Consider the following 24,247-nt stretch of genomic DNA (forward strand, 5'->3'; position numbering starts at 1 on the left):
GACTTTGTGATCTGTTTCAGATTTAAATTTAAACTCTGTGTTGGTCATCTTACAGTTTCCTGTCCAGCAGTTCATGTAACACATCACTTCCTTTAACTTTAACTTGATTTATAGAGCAAAAACTGTCATCTGAAGGCACTTTAACTATTAGGATAAAAATACCACCTCTTAAAGGGTCATTTACAGATAATTATTCTCATTATTCTAATAAAGTAAGCTGATCTGGTTGTGTTTGAATTAGACTTTGTTTGTAAAACAGCACTTCCTGTTAGCCCACTCACCACACAGGGTGGCCCAGTGGTGCAGTGGTTATACTGTCACCTCATAGCAGCAGAGGGTCTCGGCTGTGCTCATAAAGCAGTGAGGGACAGCCGGTCCGACTCAGTCCAGCCCACTGTGGGCTCTTTCTTTGTGTTGTTTTTCCCGGTGTATGTGTGGGTTTTCTCTGGGTACTGTGGCTTCCTCCCACAGACATGCATGTGCTTAGGTTAACTGTGATCTTTTCTTCTTGCTGTCAGCGGAGATGGATGCCTTTTTTTTCTCTCCCCAGCCTTCCTTATCTACCCTGCTTTGCTGCTTAGAGCCTCTCTTCACACATCTTCCAAACTGGAAATTAAAATTATGGATCTGGTCAGCTGGTCTCTCAACACTATTGATCAAATTTTCATCATGAGGAGATTGGGGAAAAGAGAACCCTCTTTCCTCTTGTCCGACTGACATACCCGCCTGGCTACGTTATGGATTCCTGGGGGAAGATGATGTGCCTGGCTGTTTTGTAGATTGAGGACGTGGAAGATGTATATATATTTGGCTTATTGATACCAGGATTTCTCCTGATTGGACTTGGGGATACCTGACTTATGATGAAATTTGGGAAATCTGGGCAGCCGTTCAGGTCTTGGTAAGGCTGCCTGTGAGGGGATGCAGAGCTGTACAAACTCAAACTCAGACTCAGTATCTGCTGGAGCTGAATCAGAATGGATTAGATCTTGGAGAAGTTGTCTGTCTCTGCGCAGTGAGGAAGGAACCAAGAAAATTTGGATGATTGGATTTTTTGCCATTGAGAGTTCCCAGAAAGACTGTAAGGCTGTCAGCAAATTAATCAGTTAGGACAGCCTGTACCAAAGCACTTGTCCCTGCTCCCTGACCGGCCTTGGATTGCCGGATATCTCATTTTTCTCCTGGATGTTATGTAAACAGATGCTCTGCACCCCCGCTGTCCCGTCTTCTGACCTGTGTGAACTGATGTCCCTACACCAAGCTGCTGATGAACACTCCACCTCTTATCAGGAACTGTTAGCTGAGGGGGGAGCTGGGTCAGCTCCACAGTAACCAAACCCCCCCTCGCCTCTGCTGGCTCCCTTCCATCCCTGCCCCTCCCCACCTTAGCACTCCTATGCAGTATATGTGCTTACACTATGCTATGCAGAGGTTTTTCTATCCTCATATGTTGTTATGGGGCAAAGTATGAGATGCTTTTTTTCCTCCTCACTTACCCCATTGTATTCGCTATGTTTCCATCTTTGATGGCTGCCAGGCCGCAGACACTTATCTCCGGTTTGTTTGATTTGTTTGTCTTTTCTTGGATGGGTGTTCTGGAACGTAATTTCGTTGTATGTCTGACATATAATGACAATAAATTCTTTTGATTCCAACTTGATGGTAGGTGTAAATGTATGGTGATCGGTCCAGGGTGTGCCCTGTGTCCTGGATATCTGATATGGACAAGTGGAAGAAAGTAAATAAAAGTGGTGGGTCATACCACATCACCGAGTTTCCCTCAAGTCCCGGTTGCCTAGCAACAACCAATAACAGGTCACATATCTCCAGGAGAAGCTGGAGTTCACTTGGAGGTAAAGTGAAATTTTATTTGGAGAAATAACTTCTTTAAGGAGAAAGTTTAATCATTCATGCAGTCTGTCAAGACATGTAGCCATGACAACTGCTGCTGTTCAAACGCAGCAGCCAATAAGGAAGCATTAACAGCCATCCGCAGCTGATTGAAGTTAGTAATTCAGTTACATTGTGACAAGAAAAAGCAGCACAGAGACTGCAATCTCTCAAAAGTTATGAAAAATGTGGCAACTTTCACTGGACCACATGTTCTACCATCACATCTTTAAGAGGAACTGGATGTAAAATAGAGACAATTCTGATGATCAGCGGAAAGTTGGCAGCAGCTTCATGACGTGACAGTTCAGGTTCTCAGTAAATGTAGAAGCTTCTGCTGCTGTGACAGTAAAACTGAACCGACCAGCCCGACAGGTGAGAAACTGCTGTGATGACTTCTGCATAATTAATACAGTTCAAACATCCAGTTTAATCAATGCAGACGAGCTGAAACATGGTACACGTGGTAAACAGGTACACTTCACACTCCTACACAGCATGACTCAGGCTTGCTTTGGGTGAACGCGAACATGATGCTGGCAGGAGGAACCGTTCTGAAGGCTAATCAGCTCTTTGGTTCTTATGTGCAAACCTCTGCAGCCAGTTCACAGTTACACCTCCATGACAGGAAGTTTAGCTGTCCACATACTTTTGGACCTACTAAAAAGATGTCATCAGTGTGTGTGTGTGTGTGTGTGTGTGTGTGTGTGTGTGTGTGTGTGTGTGTTGGGGGGGTGCAGGCCTGAAACTGAGATCCTCAGCTGGACGTGGATCCTGTCAGTTTCTGACAGGATCCACGTTGGATTCTGTCCTCAGAAACTACCAGTCACATAAATTCAGCTCTCTGAGCACAGAGGTGGTTTATAAAGCCCCACCTCCACAAATCACTCAGGTGGTTAAATTACCATTATTACTATAACTACCGTCTTTATTTTAAATTGAGGTTATTCTGTAAATGTTGTATATCAAAGGTGCACAGAAATAAAATTCAGCTTTCCTCAGCTCTGTCAGAAATCCAGGTACATCCAAAAACCACCTTGTACTGCCGCAGGACTGCCCTTCTTCCAGTGGGCAGTGATGGCTGATCAAATCATACAGAAGGTGAAGGTGAGTCAGAGACTTTCATCTGTAATCAAATGAACACTAAATGAGTGCAGAGGACCTGTATGCAGTGTATCATCAATTACAGGCAACAATGAAGCTTCCACGAGTTTGTTCTCAGAATAAAAAGTAGGATTTATTTCTAAAGTAAAAAACGATCAGTGCATTAAAGAGAAACTGCAGATTTACCTGAGATTCAAGGATTTAAGGCAGGACTGAAGCCTGGAGAACAGGCTTCAGTCCTGCCTTAAATCCTGCCTGGAGAACAGGCTTCAGTCCTGATGGATCTTTAAATAAGATCACGGGCAGCTGTCCAAATTTTAGGTCTGGAGCTGGACTGAAGGTTCGGCTGAAAATGTGAGTAATTGGTGCAGCAATTATATCTGCTGAGATCTTTCAGAGATAAGATTATCTGGACCTCCACACTTATCATCAACATCTTTCATTAATCCCCATCTCCTACACCCACACGCTATAAGGTAGTTTTTGTTTTTTTAAAAAAAAAGCTCTGCCTCAATCACTTGGGTGGTTACGAACCCTGCCCCCCTCTACCCAGCCCTCAGGTAGTTAAATAGTGCACTGAGCCCTCCCTCCAGCACCTCCTTCACCGGCTTCAGCAGTGGGTTGTGGACGATGTGCAGTCCTTTATCCAGAGGGTGGCAGGCAAGCTTCTTTAGATTGGACAACTGGTGCATCTCCTGAAGACAATCAGTATCATCATCATCAGTAAACTCATCACTGTTATAATCATCATCATCATCATCATCATTAAAGTCCTCAAACTGAAAGCTCCAGAGACACAGACAGACACAGACCTTATGATCCACCATTAGATGTTTTAGATGTTGCATCACATGGACAGTTTCACTTTGATCTGAAGTAAATGCTTCTGCAGTGTTCACAGTGCCATGAAGAGTATTTGCCTCCTTTCTGAGTTCCTGTATTTTTGCATATTTGTCACTCTTACGTGTTTCAAATCAAACTAATTACAGCATTAGACAAAGATAACCTCAGTAAATACAGAATGTGGTTTTTAATGATGATTTCATTTATTAAGGGTAAAAAAAGACCTTAGCTGAGCCAAGTGAGGCCTGCAGTTCTTTAGATGTTGTTCTGGGTTCTTCTGTGATCTCTTGGATGAGTCCTCGATGCTCTTGGAGTAATTTTAGTAGCCAGCCTCTCCTGGGAAGGTTTCCTCCATGTGTGGATAAAGTCTCTCACCATGGTTCTCTGGATTTCCAAAGCCATACACATGACTCTGTAACCCTTTCAGACTGATAGATGTCAGTGACTTTGTTCCTCAGCTGTTTAGATCACAGCATGATGTGCTGCTGTTTGAGATCTTTCAGCAGCTTCACTTTGTCAGAGAGGTTCTGTTTAAGGGAGTTCTTGGTTCAGCAGGTCTGCAGTAATCATGCCTGAGTGTGGGTAGGAATAGGAATAGAAAGCTTTTATTGTCATCAGAGGGCAGGTGATGAGCTTCTCCTGGTGACCCTCTGCAGCAGAGCAACAGCAAATTCAGATTCAGATTCAGATTCAACTTTATTGTCATTGTGCAAAGTAAAAATACAGAGCCAACGAAATGCAGTAGCATCTAACCAGAAATGCAAGATAGGGATTATATACATCTGATGCTCAATTAAAGTGCAGGAGTAACCAGACAGGTAGAATAAAAGACATATAAAAATTGAGACTATTAAACGGGTAACATTAATTGTACAGTGAATACACTAACCTATAGTTATAGAGAGAAAAGTTGAATAAATAAATAAAAATGGCTACATGAATAAATAATGAATGAGAGTAAACAAAATTAAGTATATGGCAAATATATACAGTATATACATTATTGTTGGGCTGGTGTAGATAGTGCAATAATACCATGTGCAAATTTACAGATTATACTAGTCCTGATAAAACATTTATAAGAACATTTATAAAAAGTACAAGGTTTAAGTATGATACGAAGTGCAGTAATGTTTTACAATGATGAACTGGGATTTAGCAGGGTTACAGCCTCAGGAAAAAAACTCTTCCTGAGCCTGCTGGTACGAGAGCGAAGGCACCTGTAACGCCTGCCAGACGGAAGTAGGGTGAAAAAACCATGATTAGGATGAGAGACGTCCTTGATAATGTTCCTCGCTTTACCCAGGCACCATTTACTGTAAATGTCCTGTATGGTGGGTAAAGTTAAATCAGAGGACATCAGCACTGGCTCTGTGGTGGCCCAGAAGAAGGGCACCTGCAGCTTTTCCTCCACAGCACACACAGGAAGTGGAGTCTCTGCTGAGTCCAGGTAAGGTCCTCAGAGATGTGGGTCCCCAACTTGAAGGAGGCTACTCTCTCCACACATACTTCATTAATGTAAAGTGGAGCATGGTCTTCTGTCTGCCTCCTGAAGACAACGACCATCTCATTGGTCTTCGTGGTGTTCAGCTCCAGCTTGTTTCTGATGCACCACCCTGTCAGCTCCTGGATTTCCTCCCCGTAGGCTGTTTCATCACTCGTCTGTGATCAGGCCGACCACCGCGGTGTCATCGGCGAACTTGATGATGGTGTTTGAGGGGTGGATGGGGGCACAGTCATATGTGTAGAGGGCAGACAGGAGGGGGCTCAGCACACAGCCCTGGGGGGAGTTGGTGCTGAGTGTCAGGGTGGAGGAGCAGAAATGATCCACCTTAACAACCTGTGGTTGGTTGGTCAGGAGGTCTTTGATCCAGGAGCAGATATGACAGATATGCAAAAATAAGAAGCCATGAAGGAGCAAATACTTTTTCACAGCACTGTACATTAAATCCATGTGAGCAGTACTTTTTACATGCAGTTTTTTTCCCATAGGGACGCCATGCTGCTTCTAAAACATGTAGTCCTCCTGTACTGCAGACATGCTTGAAGGCTTCGACTCCCTGAGCAGAGCAGACTGAATGGCTGACACAACATGCAAAGACTCGTTTTCCACGACACACCTGAAAGATCTGAGGACGACATCTTTCATACAGCCATGCTAAATTAGGGTTAGATTGTGTATATAACTGCTGATTGAACTTTCATTGATCATTTCTGACTGCTTCTGTAAGCGATAGATTAAACTGAACCTGTAGTTAGAGTCAACTTGTCTTGCACTGACTCTCCTCAGTCACAGGCTGTGACCAGTTACAGTAAGGAGGAAGTCACCTGGGTGTTTTATTCAGGCCAGTAAAGGTTCTCATGAAAAGGTAGGAGGGAAAACTCTGGGAAGGCCGAGGCTGGACAGATGAACATCGATTCATCCGTTTGTGAACTGATTAAAATATTACACTTCTGAGTAAGACAGGCACAACTTTAATGTGAAGCCTGGACCGGGGCCTAAAACTGTCATCATCAATATGTTCAACAAGATGATGAAGACCATCACCATCGTAATCAGCATCTGTATCATTAATCATCAGTATCATCATCATTCTCCACCACTGCAGCTGTTTACCTGTGGAACATCCTTAATGTCGTTAAAGTCCAGATTCAGTAACTCCAACCTGGAATCAAATCAAATACACATTTTTAATAATCCAATCTGTTGGGTACTCATGGTGACATCAGCCTACTGCAGTGGAGCATACCCTGATGAGGTGGTTTCAACAAGTGGTGTGTTACCTGAACAAACATTATAATCCAGTGGGGAACTTTTTCCTGAGGGAGTCCTGTTTTACCTGGTGATGTGGTTACCTGGTGAGGTAGCAGAGGGCCTTGGGCAATGAATGGAGACTGTTTCCTTCCACAATGAGAATTTTGAGCTCCACCAGAGCCTGAATGTTCTCTGCCAGGTTCTCCAAACGGTTGCAGGCCAGGTGGAGGAACACCTGAGGGATGAAATGTTTTAAACAAATTAGGTAATCATCCAGGAATATGGCACACATACACTACCCTGTCAAAAGTATTCACTCATCCACCCAAATCATTGCATGCAGGTGTTCTCGTCACTTTCATGGCCACAGGTGTATAAACCAAGCTCAGTGCAGAGTGTCGGATGCAGTGGTGTAAAGCACGCCGCCACTGGACTCTAGAGCAGTGGAAATGTGTTCTCTGGAGGGATGAATCACACTTCTCCATCTGCCAATCTGAGGGAGGAGTCTGGGTTTGGTGGTTGCTGTCTGACTCCATTGTGCCAAGTGTAAAGTTTGGTGGAGGGGGGGTTATGGTGTGGGGGTGTTTTTCAGGAGTTGGGCTCAGCCCTTTAGTTCCAGTGAGAGGAACTCTTCATGCTTCAGCATACCAAGACATTTGGGACAGTTTGATGCTCCAACTCTGTGGGAACAGTTTGGGGATGGCCCCTTCCTGTTCCAACATGACTGCACACCAGAGCACAAAGCAGCTCCATAAAGACATGGATGAGCCAGTTTGGTGTGGACCAGGGTTATTATAGTTAACGAAAATGAACGAAATAATGAAAACTGAAATTGAAAAAATATTGTCGTTAACTGAAATAAATAAAAACTTTAATTAAAAGGAAAAAACGATAACTAATTAAAACTGAATTGTGAGTTTACAAAACTAACTAAAACTAACTGAAATTATCGATAAACTGACTTTCATTTACTTGTTTTTTTATTTTTTAAGCCTTGTGGATTGATATGAAATCATTTTTTCCGCTCTCCGACGTCAAGCTGGGAGCGCCACAGGACAACTGTGTGAGTGAGTGCGCATGTGCGTGCGCTCACCGCGCTGGTCCACAAAGTAATGGCTGCGGTCTGCCGAGAAAGCGGCAGAGTCCCGTATGGAGGCTCTTTGAGTACAAGAGCACAGATAGAATCGAAAGTCTTGTTGTGGATGATGAAAAATGTGCGGAACATTTCTCAGTCAGGAAAAACCAGCAACATCAAAGTCCAGCTGAGAAGCAACAACGACTACAGAAACCGCTCTGATCCTACCAGGTAACCTGGCCTGCGCCTCTGAGAAACGGGACTACTTGTCGGGTCCACGCAGCCCAGAACGTTGTGACTAAACTGTTTAGTCCTTGTGCGTTTCCGGCTACTTTATCAGTGAGAGAATAACAATCAGGAATAATAATCAAAGCATCAATATAAGGACTCACAACTGTCAGCAAATTCCTGGTAGGAGACTGCTGAAACTGTCAGGATGGACGTGAAGGAATGAAGAAAGTGAAAAAAAAAAACAGGGACAAATATGTTTGCAGGCAAAAAACTGAGCACAAAGAGCGAGGACCAAAAAAGAAGTCCCAGCCTGCGCCGCATATAAAACACACAAGGAAATTAACACACACACCAGCTACACAAGCATAAATGTGGACATGAGGTCGGACACTTCTGTAGGTTGTGTACAGAGGCCGAAAAGACCCTGCAAGTTTAATTAGCAGCATCTAACCAAGCTAGCTCCAAAACAGAAGCAGCTTCAGGTGGTGAGAACATCAGGATGCAGCTGGATTTGAGCTTTGACTCCTTCAAAGAGTTTGTTTTTGTCAAACACCACATGTAGGTGTTGTTAATCTGCTGCACTGATGCTGAACTTTATTGTGGAGTTTATTGTAGAATTTATTGAGTTTGGGAGTTCATGTTTTTCTTTGTTTCTCCCTGTTGATGTTCGTGTGTGTCCTTAATATTACACACATTTAGCATGCAATGCTGCTGTCTGTGAACAGTTGGTTGTTGAATATATTTCTTTAAACGGTATCTTTTGTTTTCATTACACAACAGTCACTTTTGTGCCTTGAATCTTGCACCTGATTAGGTATGAAAATACTAAAACTAATACTGAAACTAACTGAAACTAAGCATGAAACCAAAAATAAAAACTAATAAAAACGAGAAAAACCACTCTGAAAACTAATTAAAACTAACTGAATTAGAGAAACAAAAGTAAAAACTAACTAAAACTAAACTATAATGTAAAATCCAAAACTATTATAACCCTGGTGTGGAAGAACTTGACTGGCCTGCACAGAGTCCTGACCTCAGCCTGATAGAACACCTTTGGGATGGATTAGAGACTGTGAGCCAGGCCTTCTCTCCAACATCAGTGTCTGACCTCACAGATGTGCTTCTGGAAGAATGGTCAGAAATTCCCATAAACACTCCTAAACCTGTGGAAAGACTTCCCAGAAGAGCTGAAGCTGTTATAGCTGCAGAGGGTGGGCCCACATCATATTAAAGCCTCTGGATTAAGAATGGCTGTTACTCAAGTTCATGTGTGTGAAGGCAGATGAACAAATACTGTTGGCAGTGTAGTTAAGTTGTCCTGAATAACCAATTCATTTCAGATGTTAGCACAGGTATATGCAGACTAGCCTTTAGATCTCATGCTGCAGCATGTTTGGACTGAGAAACATGAACATACCAGAGCCTTCATGTTGTAGACGCAGCCTGGGATGTGAGCGATGAGGTTGTGACTGAGGTTGAGTTTCCTCAGTTTGGTCAGATTGGAGAGAGAGGCCGGCAGCGATGACAGCTGGTTGTTGGCTAAACTCAGCACCTGAAAAATGGGGGAAACTTCACTGTGTTTGTGCAACCTCATGTATTAGTCCTGTTTCCACTGTGAAGTCCACTGAGTCTCAGTACAAGTCAGCGTTTCTTTGTGATAACCCATTTCAAACTTTTGGTGGCAACTTCGTCATAAAAACAACAATTTTTTCTTAAAAAATAAACAGCGGCGATGATTTTGAACATAAAAGTCTCACCTAAAGGTCAGAAATTATGACTTTTCTCTGAGCTTCAGTGAAACTGTGAAACTGGAAGATGGAGGTTTGCCTTCAAACAGGGCGGCTGCAGCGCTGACCGCTTTACTGTGAAAGCATCATTCTCCATTTCCTGTTGGCATCCCACCTTTTCAAGTTTTCCTACTGCCCAGTTAGTAGCTACTCAGTATTTGCAGGTAACCATAGAAGCTGCTGCAACCAAAGCAAACAGTTCAAACTAAGCAATGAATAATGAGGGACGCCTGGCACTGCTAACTGCACCTGTCTTCCTGCAGACGAGCAGAAACCACACCCTGCTGCCACAAACACCATCTGGAGCCAAATGATTCAGAGATCTGTGCCACAGACAGCATCACATTCATCACATCAGCCCAGAGTCTGGGTTCTACCTGCTTAAACAAGCCTATGCAACGTTTTAAAGAGCTCCTGTCAGAAGCAGTGGTCACAGTTTTCAGCAGCACCTCCAGCTGTGTGCAGGCTCCCAGCTCCTCAGGAACCTCTTTCAGTCTGTTTCTGTAGGCGAATAAAACGCGGAGTCTCCTCAGCTGACCGATCTCTGGAGGCAGACTGCTCAGCTGCACACAAACAACAGCAGGGACAGATGTGTTATCATAAGGATATAAGACAAGGCCATGGCAGGAAAATAACTCTGAACCTGAAGGACAATTCAGACCTGATTTAAACAGAGAATAAGGAAACATGAGTCAGATCCAGGAAAAACTTAATTTTATGGAGTGTTGAAAACTTCCGGTGAGAGTTTAGCTCACAGGCGCTGGTCAGGGTTTCTAACCTGAGGCCCTCTGTGTCCTCCTCAGTGCCCCAGAAAACAACAAGAACTACACTGTAAAGCCAGATTTTGATTCGACTTAAAAATATTGAGTTCATATTACTTAAAATTGCCTAATATGTGAACATTACTTGTTAATGCTGAGTAAGCTGAACTGTTTCATCCTTTTTTATTGTAATTGTGTTTTTAAGTCCAATCAACTGCTCCTACTGAAATAAACTGAGTTTATATTACTTAAATATCTGTCATTTTGCAACATTACTTATTAATTCTGAGTAGACTGAACTTTTTGATGGTCTATCTTGTTGTGTTAAATGTGTTTGAGTTCAAACAATATCATCAGGTTTTCATCATCAGGTTAACACACAGGACTCATGAGCAGCAGCATGGTGCTGTGGTGGTTAGCAGTGTTACCTCACAGCTAGACAGAGGTGGCAAAAGTACTGACATTCTGTACTTAAGTAGAAGTACAAGTACTTGTGTTAAAAAATACTTTGGTAAAAGTCGAAGTACTGGTTCAACTTCTTTACTTAAGTAAAAGTAAAAAAGTACAGGCTCTGAAATTTACTCAAAGTAAGAAAGTAAAAGTAGCTCTTTGGAGGACGTTTCTACCTGCTTTTTTTGTGTAAAGCTAACTGAACCTTATTATATATTATTGTAATAATATAAAATAATACATGAGAACACAAACGTTATTCCAATCTAAATTTGAATTCTAATGAATGGACTCAGCTTGAATCACAAACTGTGAAAGGGAATTTAAGCACAGCTTTATTCTCTGTGTCCTCCATAGTAGAGGGTGACTGTGCCTCCACCTAAACACCAACATGAGGATACTCAGGGGTTACAGTGGGATTCAGAAGGTGGAGGAATCCTAAGATCAGCTGTAGTGGCTCTGCATGGGGAGAAGAATCACAGCTTTCTATTGTGAGCTGCAGTAAATGATGTTGGTGTGCAGGCTGTGATCAGCTGACCTGCTGCTGCTGCTGCTCTGAGGTTTACTGCTCTGTGTGGATGAACTGAACTCACAAAGATGTAACCCAGTACTTCACAGCTATCTGAGCTGATCTCCATCCCCTACACTGACAGCATGGATGAACTGAACTCACAAAGATGTAAGCCAGTATTTCACAGCTCTCTGAGCTGATCTCCATCCCCTACACTGACAGCATACAGGCTGTAGAAATGTTGGATTCAGTGAATGAATCTCAGCATCAGCAGCTTTGATTCAAACTCATCTCTGCTGCACTGATGTAACCTGTAACTCTGACCATGAACACAAACACTGTGCTCCAGTCCAACACAGAGCTTTACTGTAAATACAGTACAACAAGATAACCTGTTTATTACGTACTAAACTGCAGTATTTTCATACAATCTTTGAATACCACAAAGTCAGCATACTTCAGTTTATTTTCCAGTCCTTACCTTTAACTCTAACCTCTCTTCTTCCTCTCCTGTCCTCTTTCTCCATCTCTGAGTGAACTTCTCTCTCTTTGCTCTCCCTGAAATACAGCAGCTCTTCTTTTAGCTAGCAGACACACTGTGTGACAAACTGCACACACTTTGTGTGTTTGCTGATATTTGTTGAGCATTTAGAAACGTTGCATTTACCTGCCACACGTTACTCCCTTCATGCTCGCTCCTCTTCAGTACCGCTAGCTAAGCTGTTTATGTCCCGCGAGCATAACTTACGGATTCGGTCCGGCCCGCTGTGACCCCTGATTATAGCGCTATAAATGAGACATTAATTATATGGGTTTGTGTATTTAATCCCTTTGTACCCGATAAGCCCCGGTGATGGAGGATACGCCAGTACGATTGTCTCTTATATGTTATTATTCCGCCGTTTAGGCTCAGATCGCTTGATGACTGACGGCGCACTGACCGGAAACGCAAACTTCTCCCTGACGTGTTAAAAAGTAACGAGTCTGTTTTGAAAATGTAAGAAGTAGAAAGTACCGATACTTGTGTAAAAATGTAGGGAGTAAAAGTAAAAAGTACTCAGAAAAATAAATACTCAAGTAAAGTACAGATACCTAAAAAATCTACTTAAGTACAGTAACGAAGTATTAGTACTTCGTTACTTCCCACCTCTGCAGCTAGAATGACACCTAAAAGGCCTGGGTTCGATTCCCCCTTGACCCCAGCCTCTTACTGTGTGGAGCTTGAAAGAGTAGATGTTTGTTTCTGTGTTCACCCTCTGGTTCTCTGCTTGTGCAGTTTTTCATTGTTCCATGGACAGATGTTATTTGTAAATGTTAATGTACCAGCGTTCAGCAGGGCTGAGTTTTATCATGTTTATGTATAAATGTAAACAGACACAGTTCAACATCATAAAAAATGTCATTGCTGCAGGCAGCACGGTGGCGTGGTGGTTAGCACTGCTGCCTCACAGCTGGCATAGCTAATAATCTGGGTTTGAGTCCACCTTGGCCTCCTGCAGAGTTTGCATGTGTTGCAGGTCCCAGCTGACACAGGGACTCCGGTAACAAAAAGAGTGTCTGTAAAGCAATTGTAGAGTGGAAGTAAGAAGCACACCAACACTCATGTCTTTCTCCAGACCGCGTATATTAATAATTTTGTTTCAACTCATTTACAATACATTTCAATGCTTTAAATGTCCAGTACAAACCATCTAGATAGATAAAAAATCAAAATGGAGTGGCATCCTGCTCTCATTCATTTCTTATTACACAGAACTAGATGCAATTACAACTTTTCCACCTCCAGGTGACTCTTAGGAATGCTGGTAAACAATGTATATATACTGTAGTTTCAATGTACTATAGGTTCCTATTTCAATAGTGCAAAACTCAGTGCATCACCTGTGCTTTCGCCTAAGCATGTTAAGCTCATTTATAATTGGACTTAGCTCTTTGAAATTTTACTTAACTATAAACTCTCTTGGTTGTAACATACTTCCCTAATACATAAAGTTAACACTGACAGTCTGGCATTAACACAACAACACTAATAATCTGGAACTATGCATCATTCTATGCTTATAAAACTCATCAAGCCACATCAGGAGTTATACAAAGGAGATTGGGAGACATGTACATGTGAATGAGGTGATCAATATGATAATGTCGACCCCTTTAACCACATTTTAAGCGTGAATTCAATGTCGAGAGGAAAATGCTCATTATCGCGAGAAAGACGATCATTAACGCGAGACTAGCAAAGCGAGCGGCGCGGCTCAGCTCTACCGCCGTTACCGATCGCGGCTCAGCGATCCTCAATAAAACAGTCATCGCAAGTCACGGCGATCATCCTACGCAGTGACTAAGCAATCCGAGCATGATGAACAGCTTAAGGCTTTAACTCACAGTTGTTCAACTGGATACCGACCTGTAAAGCAATTGTAGAGTGGAAGTAAGAAGCACACCAACACTCATGTCTTTCTCCAGACCGCGTATAAGCGTGAGCAGGAAGTTGCACCAGCTTATGCAGCCGGGACTGAGAGGTGCGCATAGGTTCCGCTCCTCCACAATATCATTTAAACAGGACTACTTATACAAAGTAAACGATTATAAGCTCAATACTCATGTAGGCTATAAGGTAACACTTATAAAGTGGCATTTAAAATTGCAACCTTTAAACACTATTGTGGTTACATCATTTAGATGGGCCACACGCTCCCCAACAACAAAAGTGACTCCTGGAACTTGACTTTAATAACTCAAAAACCTCTTATAACCCTTAAGAGTCTCTTATCATAAGAAACGTCTCAGCAATGTCTTTTCAAGTGTCTTTTTGTCGCTTTCTTTTTTTTTTCTAAAGTTCAAGCGCAGGAAATGGGGTATGCGCCTGGTAGGTATGATGTTACGGGTGCAGAGTAGAAGGGTTGGGGGTAAGGAGAACAATAATATAGAAAAGGATACTGTGCACGCTGAACGCCGACTGCGTTCACCATCGGGCAAGGCTGGTATGTGGGGCGACCCAGTGACGGGTACGTGAAGACCATGTTTGGACGCCTCCGTCTGGTGGACTGCCTCAGATGGTGTGACGACCCCGGTTGGACCTCACGCTGTAGTTCAGGACTAGATGCTGGCTCGGGATCGAGTACTAGTCGCGAAGCAGGATCTGCGATATCCTCCTCTTGATGAAGGGGTCGGCTTTCCTCCAAACTGTCATCCTGTTCACTGTCAGAGTTCTCCGCTTCTATAGCAATATCTCTTATTTGTTCTGGTTGACGACAAGGTCCCTCCGATCGACGTGTCTGACTTGGGGTGGGCCTGTTTTGTGATTCACTCCAACCTTGTTGTTCCGGATGCTGACTCCCGATTTGTGCATGTCTGGGCACGCGAAACCAATAGAGAGGCGCATCATCTTCAGAGTCCCTTGCCTCGGGACTTAATATCTGTGTGGGAGTTTTTGATGTTTCTGCCGGGTTCCTGTTTCTCTTTTGTTTTCGTGAGGCTTCGTGAGGGTCTTGGGCTATCTCTACTGGTAGGTCATTCACTTGTAATAGCAGGTTTCTATGCAGAGTACGAATAGGACGATTTCCGGTTTCTGGGCTTACTTTGTAGACCGGGTTCTCTCCAACTTGCTCTCTCACAATGTAGACCATCTGCTCCCAATAGGGCCTTAGTTTGCCAGGTCCTCCTCTTTCACTGAGATTACGTACCAGTACTCTGTCTCCAGGCTGCAAGGTTACTCCTTTACATTTCTTGTCATAGTTTGTTTTTCCCCTGAAACTTGACTGTTGACTGTTTGCGCATGCTATTCTGTAGGCTTCTGTCATTTTTCCTGCCCACTTCTTGGCATATCCCTGTGCCGTCTCATCTCCATCTTCTGCCATAAGGCCAAAAAGGAGATCCACTGGGAGGCGGGGGTGTCTGCCATACAACAGGTAATATGGGGAAAAGCCTGTGGCCTCGTGCCTTGTGCAATTATAGGCGTGGATGATATGGGGGAGGTGGTCTTTCCAGTTATGCTTTTCTTTCTCCCCTAGTGTGCGGAGCATCTGTAACAATGTCCGGTTTAGTCTTTCTGTAGGGTTGCATTGTGGGTGGTAGGGAGACGTCCGGGAGTGACCTACACCTGCCAGCTGTCTGAGAGCTTTGAAAAGTTCATTTTCGAATTCCCTGCCTTGATCGTGGTGGAGTTTGGTGGGATATCCAAATTTGGGAATGAAGTCGTTGAAGAGCCGATCTGCTGCTGTTTTAGCTGCTTTGTTCTTGGTGGGGTAGGCTTGTGCGAACCGGGTGAAGTGGTCAACCACCACTAAAATGTACTCAAACCCACCTTTGGAAGCTTCTAAGTGTAAGAAATCTATGCACACAAGCTCCAGGGGTGAATTGGATGTTATACTACCCATTGGGGCCCTCTCATGTGTTGCTGGCTTTTTCTGTTTAATGCATGGACACTTTCTGGTGATGTACTCTTCTACCTCTTTCTTCATAAAAGGCCAATAAAACCACTCTCTGGCTAGACCGAGGACTTTTTCCACTCCAACATGGCCCATGTTATTATGAAGGTGGGTCAGAGCTGTCTGCCGATAAGTAGCTGGTAGGACAAGTTGTTTGCGTGTTGTTGTCTTCCTGTACAGGAGGCCATTATCTATGTGCAATCTGCTCCACTCTCTCAAAAGTCTCTTAGTGTTTGTATCAAGTTTACCTTTGTTGTCCTCATTTGGTGTAATATTGTCTTCCTTCATCTTCAGGACTTTTCCAATGACAGGATCTTGGCGCTGTCCCTGAACCAATTCATCATGGCTGATTGTGTGAAGGGACCCTCTGAGAGGCTGGTTAGATGAGGCTAGGTTGCGGGCTGCTACCCAAGGCACATCCCCCTGCTTAGCTCTCCTGCTCCCTTCCCATACTGCTCCAACCGCTTCCTCTGGAAGCTCCTCAGAACACTGCTCCATGAAGGTATTGATGTCAAGGGGGCAGCGAGAAAGCACATCCGCATCAGTGTTGGCTTTCCCTGATCGATACTTTATGTCGAAGTGGTAATCTGCTAACTGCCCCACCCAACGGTGTCCCACTGCATTTAGTTTTGCTGTGCTTAGGACATACGTTAGGGGATTATTGTCCGTGAAAATGGTGAAATGAGGGGCATAGAAAAGATAGTCCTTAAACTTGTCACAAACTGCCCACTTGAGGGCTAAAAACTCGAGTTTGCCACTGTGCAAGTGGTAGTTTTGTTCGGCGGGTGTCAATGTGTGGGACCCGTACCCAATTACTCTCATCTTGTCATCCTGCTTTTGATAAAGGACTGCTCCCAGGCCTTTTTGAGATGCATCCGTGTGGAGTATGAAGGGACGGGTGAAGTCCGGGTATGCTAACACTGGTGGTTGGGTCAGCATGTCGATCAGCTGCTCAAGTATCTTTTGGTGTTCTTCGTTCCATTGTACTGGAGCTCGAGATGATTGTTGAGGGTACTTCACTCTGCCTCTGGTCGGTTTAGTCTGAGCTATGTCAGATTGGATTTGGAGTAGGTCGTACAGGGGCTTGGCAATGCGTGAAAAGTCCTGTACATATGCCCGATAGTAGCTCAGGAACCCCAAAAGCTGTCGCACACCCCCAACTGTTTGTGGTCTTTTGTGTTTGAGCGCCTGCACTGCCTCAATGTCTTTGGGATCCACCTTTACGCCATCTGCAGACACCAAGCGCCCAACATATCGGACCTCACTGCGGAACAACTCGCACTTCTCAGGCTTTAGTTTTACTCCATGACGCTGTAAAGCCTGCAACACTTTGCGCAGCACTTGGACATGTTCAACAAATGACTTGGAGAAGCATAACACATCGTCCAGGTAGGGGATGCAGCATTCATCCCTGAGTGTGTCGAGCATCTCCTCCATGCTCCGTTGGAAAGCTGCTGGTGCATTTGACAGCCCGAAGGGTATTCGTACCCATTCGTAAAGGCCCCATGGTGTGGTGAAGGCGGTCAGGTACCTGGACCCTTCTGCTATGAAACCCTGATGGTAGGCTTTACCCTGATCCAGGATTGAGAACCAGCTGTAGCCCCCAAGTGAGTCCGTGAGATCCTGGATTCGAGGGAGCGGATGACGATCTGGCACTGTTTTGTTGTTAAGAAGGCGATAGTCAATACACAACCGTAGAGTTCCATCCTTCTTTCTCACACAGATCACAGGGGCTGCGTAAGGTGACTGTGACTTTACAATCCATCCTTTGATTAGCAGTTCTTGGATATACTCCTTGACTTCGCGGTAAAGGGGCTTCGGGATGGAAGCATAGGCCCTTTGGACTGGCGTGTCGTCTTTGAGTCGGATGTCCATTTGCAATGACGGGATACGGCCTATGTCGCTGCTGTCACGGGAAAACGCCTCACACTCTTCCCTCAGCACCTTCTCCACTGCCTGTTGTTGGTCTGGACTCAGGTGACTAAGACTGACTGGTGGTAACCAGGACTCAGCAGAGGAGACCTTAGGAGAGGTAGATTGGGCCGCCTCCACGGATGTTACTGTGGCTGGCATGGTTTGGGGCAACTCTACAGGGTCTTGTTCTATTACTTTAGCGACATGCTGGATCGTGCCTAGTGTGGTTCTTTTTGGTAAAATTACTTCATGCTTTGAGTGGTTGGAGATGGGGATCTTAACAAGGGGTTTTTGGTTGTTATTAATCTCTAGGAGTCCTTCTCCAACACTCAAATGTCTTAAAGCGACATTCTCTTCTGCAGGTTCATAAAGCACAAGGGGGTCAGCGGTGTCAAAGTTCTGGGGCACCCTACACCAAACCTGCACTGCTTTACCTGCTGGAATGGTTACATTGTCCTTACCAACTCTTACTGTGACTGGGTCACAGTCACCATTTTGTGGCACTTGAATAAAACTAACCATGGCCACAACTTGTTCTTCATCCAACCCAAAAGCTCGGCGTAGGAGACTCAGTAAAATGGTATTAGCATCTTCATCTGATTCCTGTTGTTGGATGATTGCCCCTAAAACATTAGCTCCTACTAGTGGCTGGGGGAGGGTCAGACTACTTACTAGGAAGGGGGCCTGCACGGTTAGATTTGGATCCTCGTGACCAGAAAGAGTGACTGTGAGTTCAACCCACCCCTCATAAGGAACGGCTTGGCCATTGACTGCATACACTTCTAGTCCATCATCTAGAAGCTCTTGTAGTGGTCTAACTGGATAGCTGGGAATGTGTGTCTTCGCCCACTGTCTGTCTACTATGCTCACTTGGGAACCCGAGTCAAATAACGCCGAAACTGGATAACCATTAATCAAACATTTCAGGAGACTCTTCTTCCCGACCAAGGGAACTTTACAGCCCGCAGTAGTTCGATAGGGGGGTGCATAGGATTTGTTCCTCTTGCGTTTGGTTTGCTCTCCAGTCCATTTACGGTGTTGCTTGGCAGACATTACTGGCTGGGACTGGGGTCTGGTACCAGTCTCTGACTGTCCCTCAACAGAGACCGATTCCAGTTTCCCTGAAACTTGGTGCGCTTTAAGCATCCAACTGCTCTATGGCCTAGTTCTCCACACACAAAGCAGTGACTACAGTCCTGCAACTTCTGTTCAGTGCACTTTGGACAAAGGGCTCCCCTCTTAGTGGAAGCTGTAGGCCGATTGGTTGAACGCTGATGGTGGCTACTGGGTTGTGGTGGAGGAGAATATGGATGGGTATGAGGAGAGCCTTGGACGGGCGCTGATGGGGAAAAGTGGTGGGGGTTCACAGCTTTCAGTTCCATTAGGCTGGCTACCATGTTGGTCAGAGTCTCTACTTGGGCAGTGAGTTGTTTGATTGTCTGAGAGGTTTGGTAATCCTTGGTTTCCTTTTCCTCAGTTTCAGCTGCTACACTTTGGGCATGTATTGTCTTTTGACGGGGTGTTTGGCCTAATCTCCGCTGGCGTTCATTCTCATCACTTATTATTTTAGTGACTTCGCTAAGGATCTCTTCATCTGTGACATTTCTATTCAGGGTGAGGGGTCTCAGTCTCTGTCTCATGTCAGCATACTTAACCCCCAGGCCTTGGTAGATTGTGTGCAGGAACACTTCCTGAATGGTTTTCGGGTCATAGGAAATGTCTACGCTGCCCTGCCTTGACTGGAAGGTTAGCTTTTGTTTGAGCCCAATCATCCGATACAAAAACTGCTGGGGTGATTCTTGTTTACTTTGCCTAGCACACATTAACTCCTGAAACATCTCAGTTGTTGCCTTTTCTCCCAGGTGGGACCTGAGGAAGCCTTGGAGTTCAGGGAGGGACAGTTCATCTTTGAGCATGAGCATGTCCCTGAAGGTGCCAGGTTTGACGATTCTAAGTACTCCCCTCACAATTTCTGTTTCGGTAACCCCTTCTTTTAGTCCCTCATTGATTTGCTTTGTGAGACTGTTATAGCTGATTTCCGAACTATTGTCTCCTATTTGTCCTCCAAATACTTTGAATTCTCTACGTGGGAGGTAGGAAAGGTCTCTTATGATGACTGGTCTCTCTGGGCTGAGGTGTGAGCGACTGAGGGAGTCAGAGTGGCTTTGATCACCGGCCATTACAGCTGGTCGGGGAACCGCTGCTTCGTACTGCTTCAATCTCTCCCCCAGATCCTCATACACTTTCCTCAGGTCCTCTATCGACTGTGTCTCTGTACTTGCGTTTGTACGGAGGTCTGTTTGATTTTCAGGGGAGGCTGGTGTTTCTGGTGGCAAATCTGATGGATGAGGGCTAGGCATGTTTGGCGGTGCAGCTCCAGAGGGATTATCTACTGTTCTGACTTGAATGGCTTGGCTGATTAAGTCATTTAATGACAGCAGATGGCTCATGCCTTCGTCCTCAAGTCCTAGGAGAGTCTCTGACTGGATGTAGGAGGTGAGATAGTTCATGCAGCCCTCAATATCATCCTGGTTGAAAGGTGCTGTGTCTTGAATGTCTGCAGCTATGTTCCTTGCTAGCTCAAAAAGTTTAGTGTCTGAGAGCAGGAACAAGCGCCTCCTAATGCTCCATGTCAGTTCCTTCCGTGCAGTTGACATGTGTGTTTTCTCTGGTTTAGTTCTGTGGCAAATAGAGTGTGTTGTCTTTCCGTTGCAGCCGTGCAGCTCCCTGATGAGGCAAAGATCCTTCTCACCTTGATCTTCCTCCGTGGACACTCACTGGCTTGCGTGGCCGTAGCAACACCTAGGTCGTGGTTATCTTGTGGTTCTGTTATCACTGGATCCCCCCTAAGACTCAAAGGGAGGGATCCCGGACGAGCCCCCACAGTTTGTTGCAGGTCCCAGCTGACACAGGGACTCCGGTAACAAAAAGAGTGTCTGTAAAGCAATTGTAGAGTGGAAGTAAGAAGCACACCAACACTCATGTCTTTCTCCAGACCGCGTATATTAATAATTTTGTTTCAACTCATTTACAATACATTTCAATGCTTTAAATGTCCAGTACAAACCATCTAGATAGATAAAAAATCAAAATGGAGTGGCATCCTGCTCTCATTCATTTCTTATTACACAGAACTAGATGCAATTACAACTTTTCCACCTCCAGGTGACTCTTAGGAATGCTGGTAAACAATGTATATATACTGTAGTTTCAATGTACTATAGGTTCCTATTTCAATAGTGCAAAACTCAGTGCATCACCTGTGCTTTCGCCTAAGCATGTTAAGCTCATTTATAATTGGACTTAGCTCTTTGAAATTTTACTTAACTATAAACTCTCTTGGTTGTAACATACTTCCCTAATACATAAAGTTAACACTGACAGTCTGGCATTAACACAACAACACTAATAATCTGGAACTATGCATCATTCTATGCTTATAAAACTCATCAAGCCACATCAGGAGTTATACAAAGGAGATTGGGAGACATGTACATGTGAATGAGGTGATCAATATGATAATGTCGACCCCTTTAACCACATTTTAAGCGTGAATTCAATGTCGAGAGGAAAATGCTCATTATCGCGAGAAAGACGATCATTAACGCGAGACTAGCAAAGCGAGCGGCGCGGCTCAGCTCTACCGCCGTTACCGATCGCGGCTCAGCGATCCTCAATAAAACAGTCATCGCAAGTCACGGCGATCATCCTACGCAGTGACTAAGCAATCCGAGCATGATGAACAGCTTAAGGCTTTAACTCACAGTTGTTCAACTGGATACCGACCTGTAAAGCAATTGTAGAGTGGAAGTAAGAAGCACACCAACACTCATGTCTTTCTCCAGACCGCGTATAAGCGTGAGCAGGAAGTTGCACCAGCTTATGCAGCCGGGACTGAGAGGTGCGCATAGGTTCCGCCCCTCCACAATATCATTTAAACAGGACTACTTATACAAAGTAAACGATTATAAGCTCAATACTCATGTAGGCTATAAGGTAACACTTATAAAGTGGCATTTAAAATTGCAACCTTTAAACACTATTGTGGTTACATCATTTAGATGGGCCACACATGCTCTCCCTGTGTCTGTGTGGATCTGAAGACATGCAGTTACTGGGGTTAGGTTAACTGGTCACTCTAAATTATGCACAGGTGTGAATGGTTGGCTGTCTCTCTCTGGGTTAGTTTGGTCAGTTGGTAATGGAGTAGTGCTTAAACTATCTTCAGTTACTGAAACTCTGTTATTAGTACATTCAACTTAAATCTTTCATTCCAAAAGAGCCTCAAGTACATTGAACATAGTCCACTGCACTTATTCAACTGATGCTCATTACTTTAAAAATTTAAGGCAACAGGTTACAACTTATCCGGGTTTACAGTGTACTTCAGGAACAGGAAGCTGATGCAGCCTGCGGTGTGCTGAGGACTCTTTATGCTGCTGACTAAAGAAGGACTGAAGGTTGAAGGTGGGGGGGGGGGGGGGGGGGGGGGGGGGGGGGGGGGAGAAATTGGATCCTGGTGGATTTCAGGGGATCAGAACCTTTATTTATCCAGGACACTGAGCAGCTGCACAGGAGGAGGAGGAAGGAGGGGGAGGAGGAAGGAGGTCAGTGCCTTGCTCATGGGCACACTAAATGCTGTTTAACTCAAATAAATGAGGTAGTTTATCAGGCAGGGATGCTTCAGTGAGAGACTCTCCTGGTGCCTCATGGGAATTGTAGGATCAGATGTTAAACTGTCCTCCAACAAGAAGGAAGGATTTATGGAAGAGCTTTTTTTAATCACTGCATTAAATGTTTTATCAAAAACTTCCATCTGTGCTTCTGCAGTGTTTTATTTAGAATAAAGAGTAACTTTGGATCAACATAAACGATAAATAATGTTCTCTGTTCTGAGGCCTGTAACCTCGGGGACTTTGGAAGACCTGTTTAACATTAAGACATCAAACAGGAAGTGTTTACCTGGTTACCCCACAGATTGAGGACCACGAGGTTGGAGAGCAGAGCCAGCTGAGGAGGAAGAACCTTCAGGCTGTTGAGAGACAGATTTAGCTTCTCCAACTCCGACAGCTCCCACAGTTCATCCGGAACATCCTGCAGGCAGAAAGAGGAAGAAGGAACACACAGACTGTACGTGGATCTGAGCTACCATGTGTTCTATTTTACTGGAGACGACATGAACAAACCCAGTGTCTCAGCTGTGGTGCGTCAGTGACACCAGACGACACACAGCTAATAGCTGCTGGCATTTAGCATCATCCTCTGAAAGGTGCTAATTCATCTCACAAGCTCCCTGAGGTTGTGTTTCAGATTCACTCTGCGGACCTCAAATCTGATCTCCATGAGATCCACGAGGTGCTCTGACAGGGAGAGGATCAGATCAGGAGGCTGATCCTCCCTTCATGCTGCAGTTCACTCAAAATTCATCACACTGAGAGAGGTCAGCCCCCCCTCAGCCCCTCCATCAGAGTTCAGCATCAGTCAGTAACCCTCTGTGATACTGATGGGGTCAGGTAAGTATCAGGGGGGTGTCAATGAGTTTCAGCTGTTTTGGTGTTCATGAAATTACCAACAGGTGCACTAGAGGGGCAACACTGAGACAACCCACTGAGACAGGGACAGTGTCACAGGTGGAGGACACTCAGCGATGACGGAGGACGATCTGCCGTCCCTACCTGTTCAGATCACCTGACTCTCACTTCGATATCACATGCGATTCTCGTACCATCAAAACGAACGTGTGAATTAGAGTTTATTTACTTTTTAAATAAATGGTTTCTTTGCTCTTCTCTGAGCTGCATTCTGTGTCTCTGTGAAGCACTTTGTTAATGTGCGCATCTTCATATTCACGGTTCCTTTTAATGATTCGTTTTTCATTTACTGTCAGTCTTGGTTGACCCGTGTTAACCCTCTGAGGTTGCAGTCATCATTGAGGGTGACCCCCAGCCCCAGCCCCGACCCCAGCCCCGACCCCAGCCCCGTGTTTTTGGGAAAGCAGGACGGAGTTTTAAGAGGAAACATTTTCTCTGCGTGTCAGTCAGAATGATTTCTCTCCCTTTGTTCCCCTGATTGCTAAGACGTGGTCAAACCCTTAATTCCACATGTGGAGCGTTGGGGCTGCTGTTCCCAGAGATGTGACTGAGACCCCACAGGGTTACACTGTGAGCGTATGAGTGCAGACACCAGGTGGCGCTGTCGTACCTTCAGTCCTCGGCGAGCCAGGCTCAGAACGTTGTATCCAAACTGTTTGACGGTGAACCGTCGGATTCTGTCTGCTGATGTCAGACTGTCCTCCCTCCCCTCACTCCTCCTCTTCTCCCCCTTCTCCTCCTCTGTGCACACCGTCCCCCCCCATCTCCTCCCCCTGCACCTCCCCCTCTGTGCCTCCTCCTCTTCCTTCTTGCTCAGAGGTGTTCAACAAACTCAGCTGATCAGAAACTTTTAAATAAAATCTGGAGAACTCAACCAGCTGTGTCCTGATGGAAACACATGG

General features: G+C 44.8%; 1 protein-coding gene across 1 annotated transcript; it reads right to left on the bottom strand.

Moving 5' to 3' along the window:
• Positions 1-3,236: 3,236 nt before the first annotated feature.
• Positions 3,237-24,102, bottom strand: LOC115799878 (leucine-rich repeat-containing protein 30-like; the record flags this gene model as incomplete). The annotated part of the gene is made up of 7 exons (XM_030757178.1): positions 3,237-3,689; positions 6,455-6,503; positions 6,694-6,827; positions 9,319-9,453; positions 10,138-10,251; positions 22,717-22,848; positions 23,956-24,102. Coding segments are annotated over 7 exons (861 nt in total), but the record flags the coding sequence as incomplete, so codon positions are not given.
• Positions 24,103-24,247: the final 145 nt, after the last annotated feature.

Source organism: Archocentrus centrarchus, chromosome 20 (genome assembly GCF_007364275.1).
Source record: "Archocentrus centrarchus isolate MPI-CPG fArcCen1 chromosome 20, fArcCen1, whole genome shotgun sequence".
Lineage (NCBI taxonomy): Eukaryota > Metazoa > Chordata > Actinopteri > Cichliformes > Cichlidae > Archocentrus > Archocentrus centrarchus.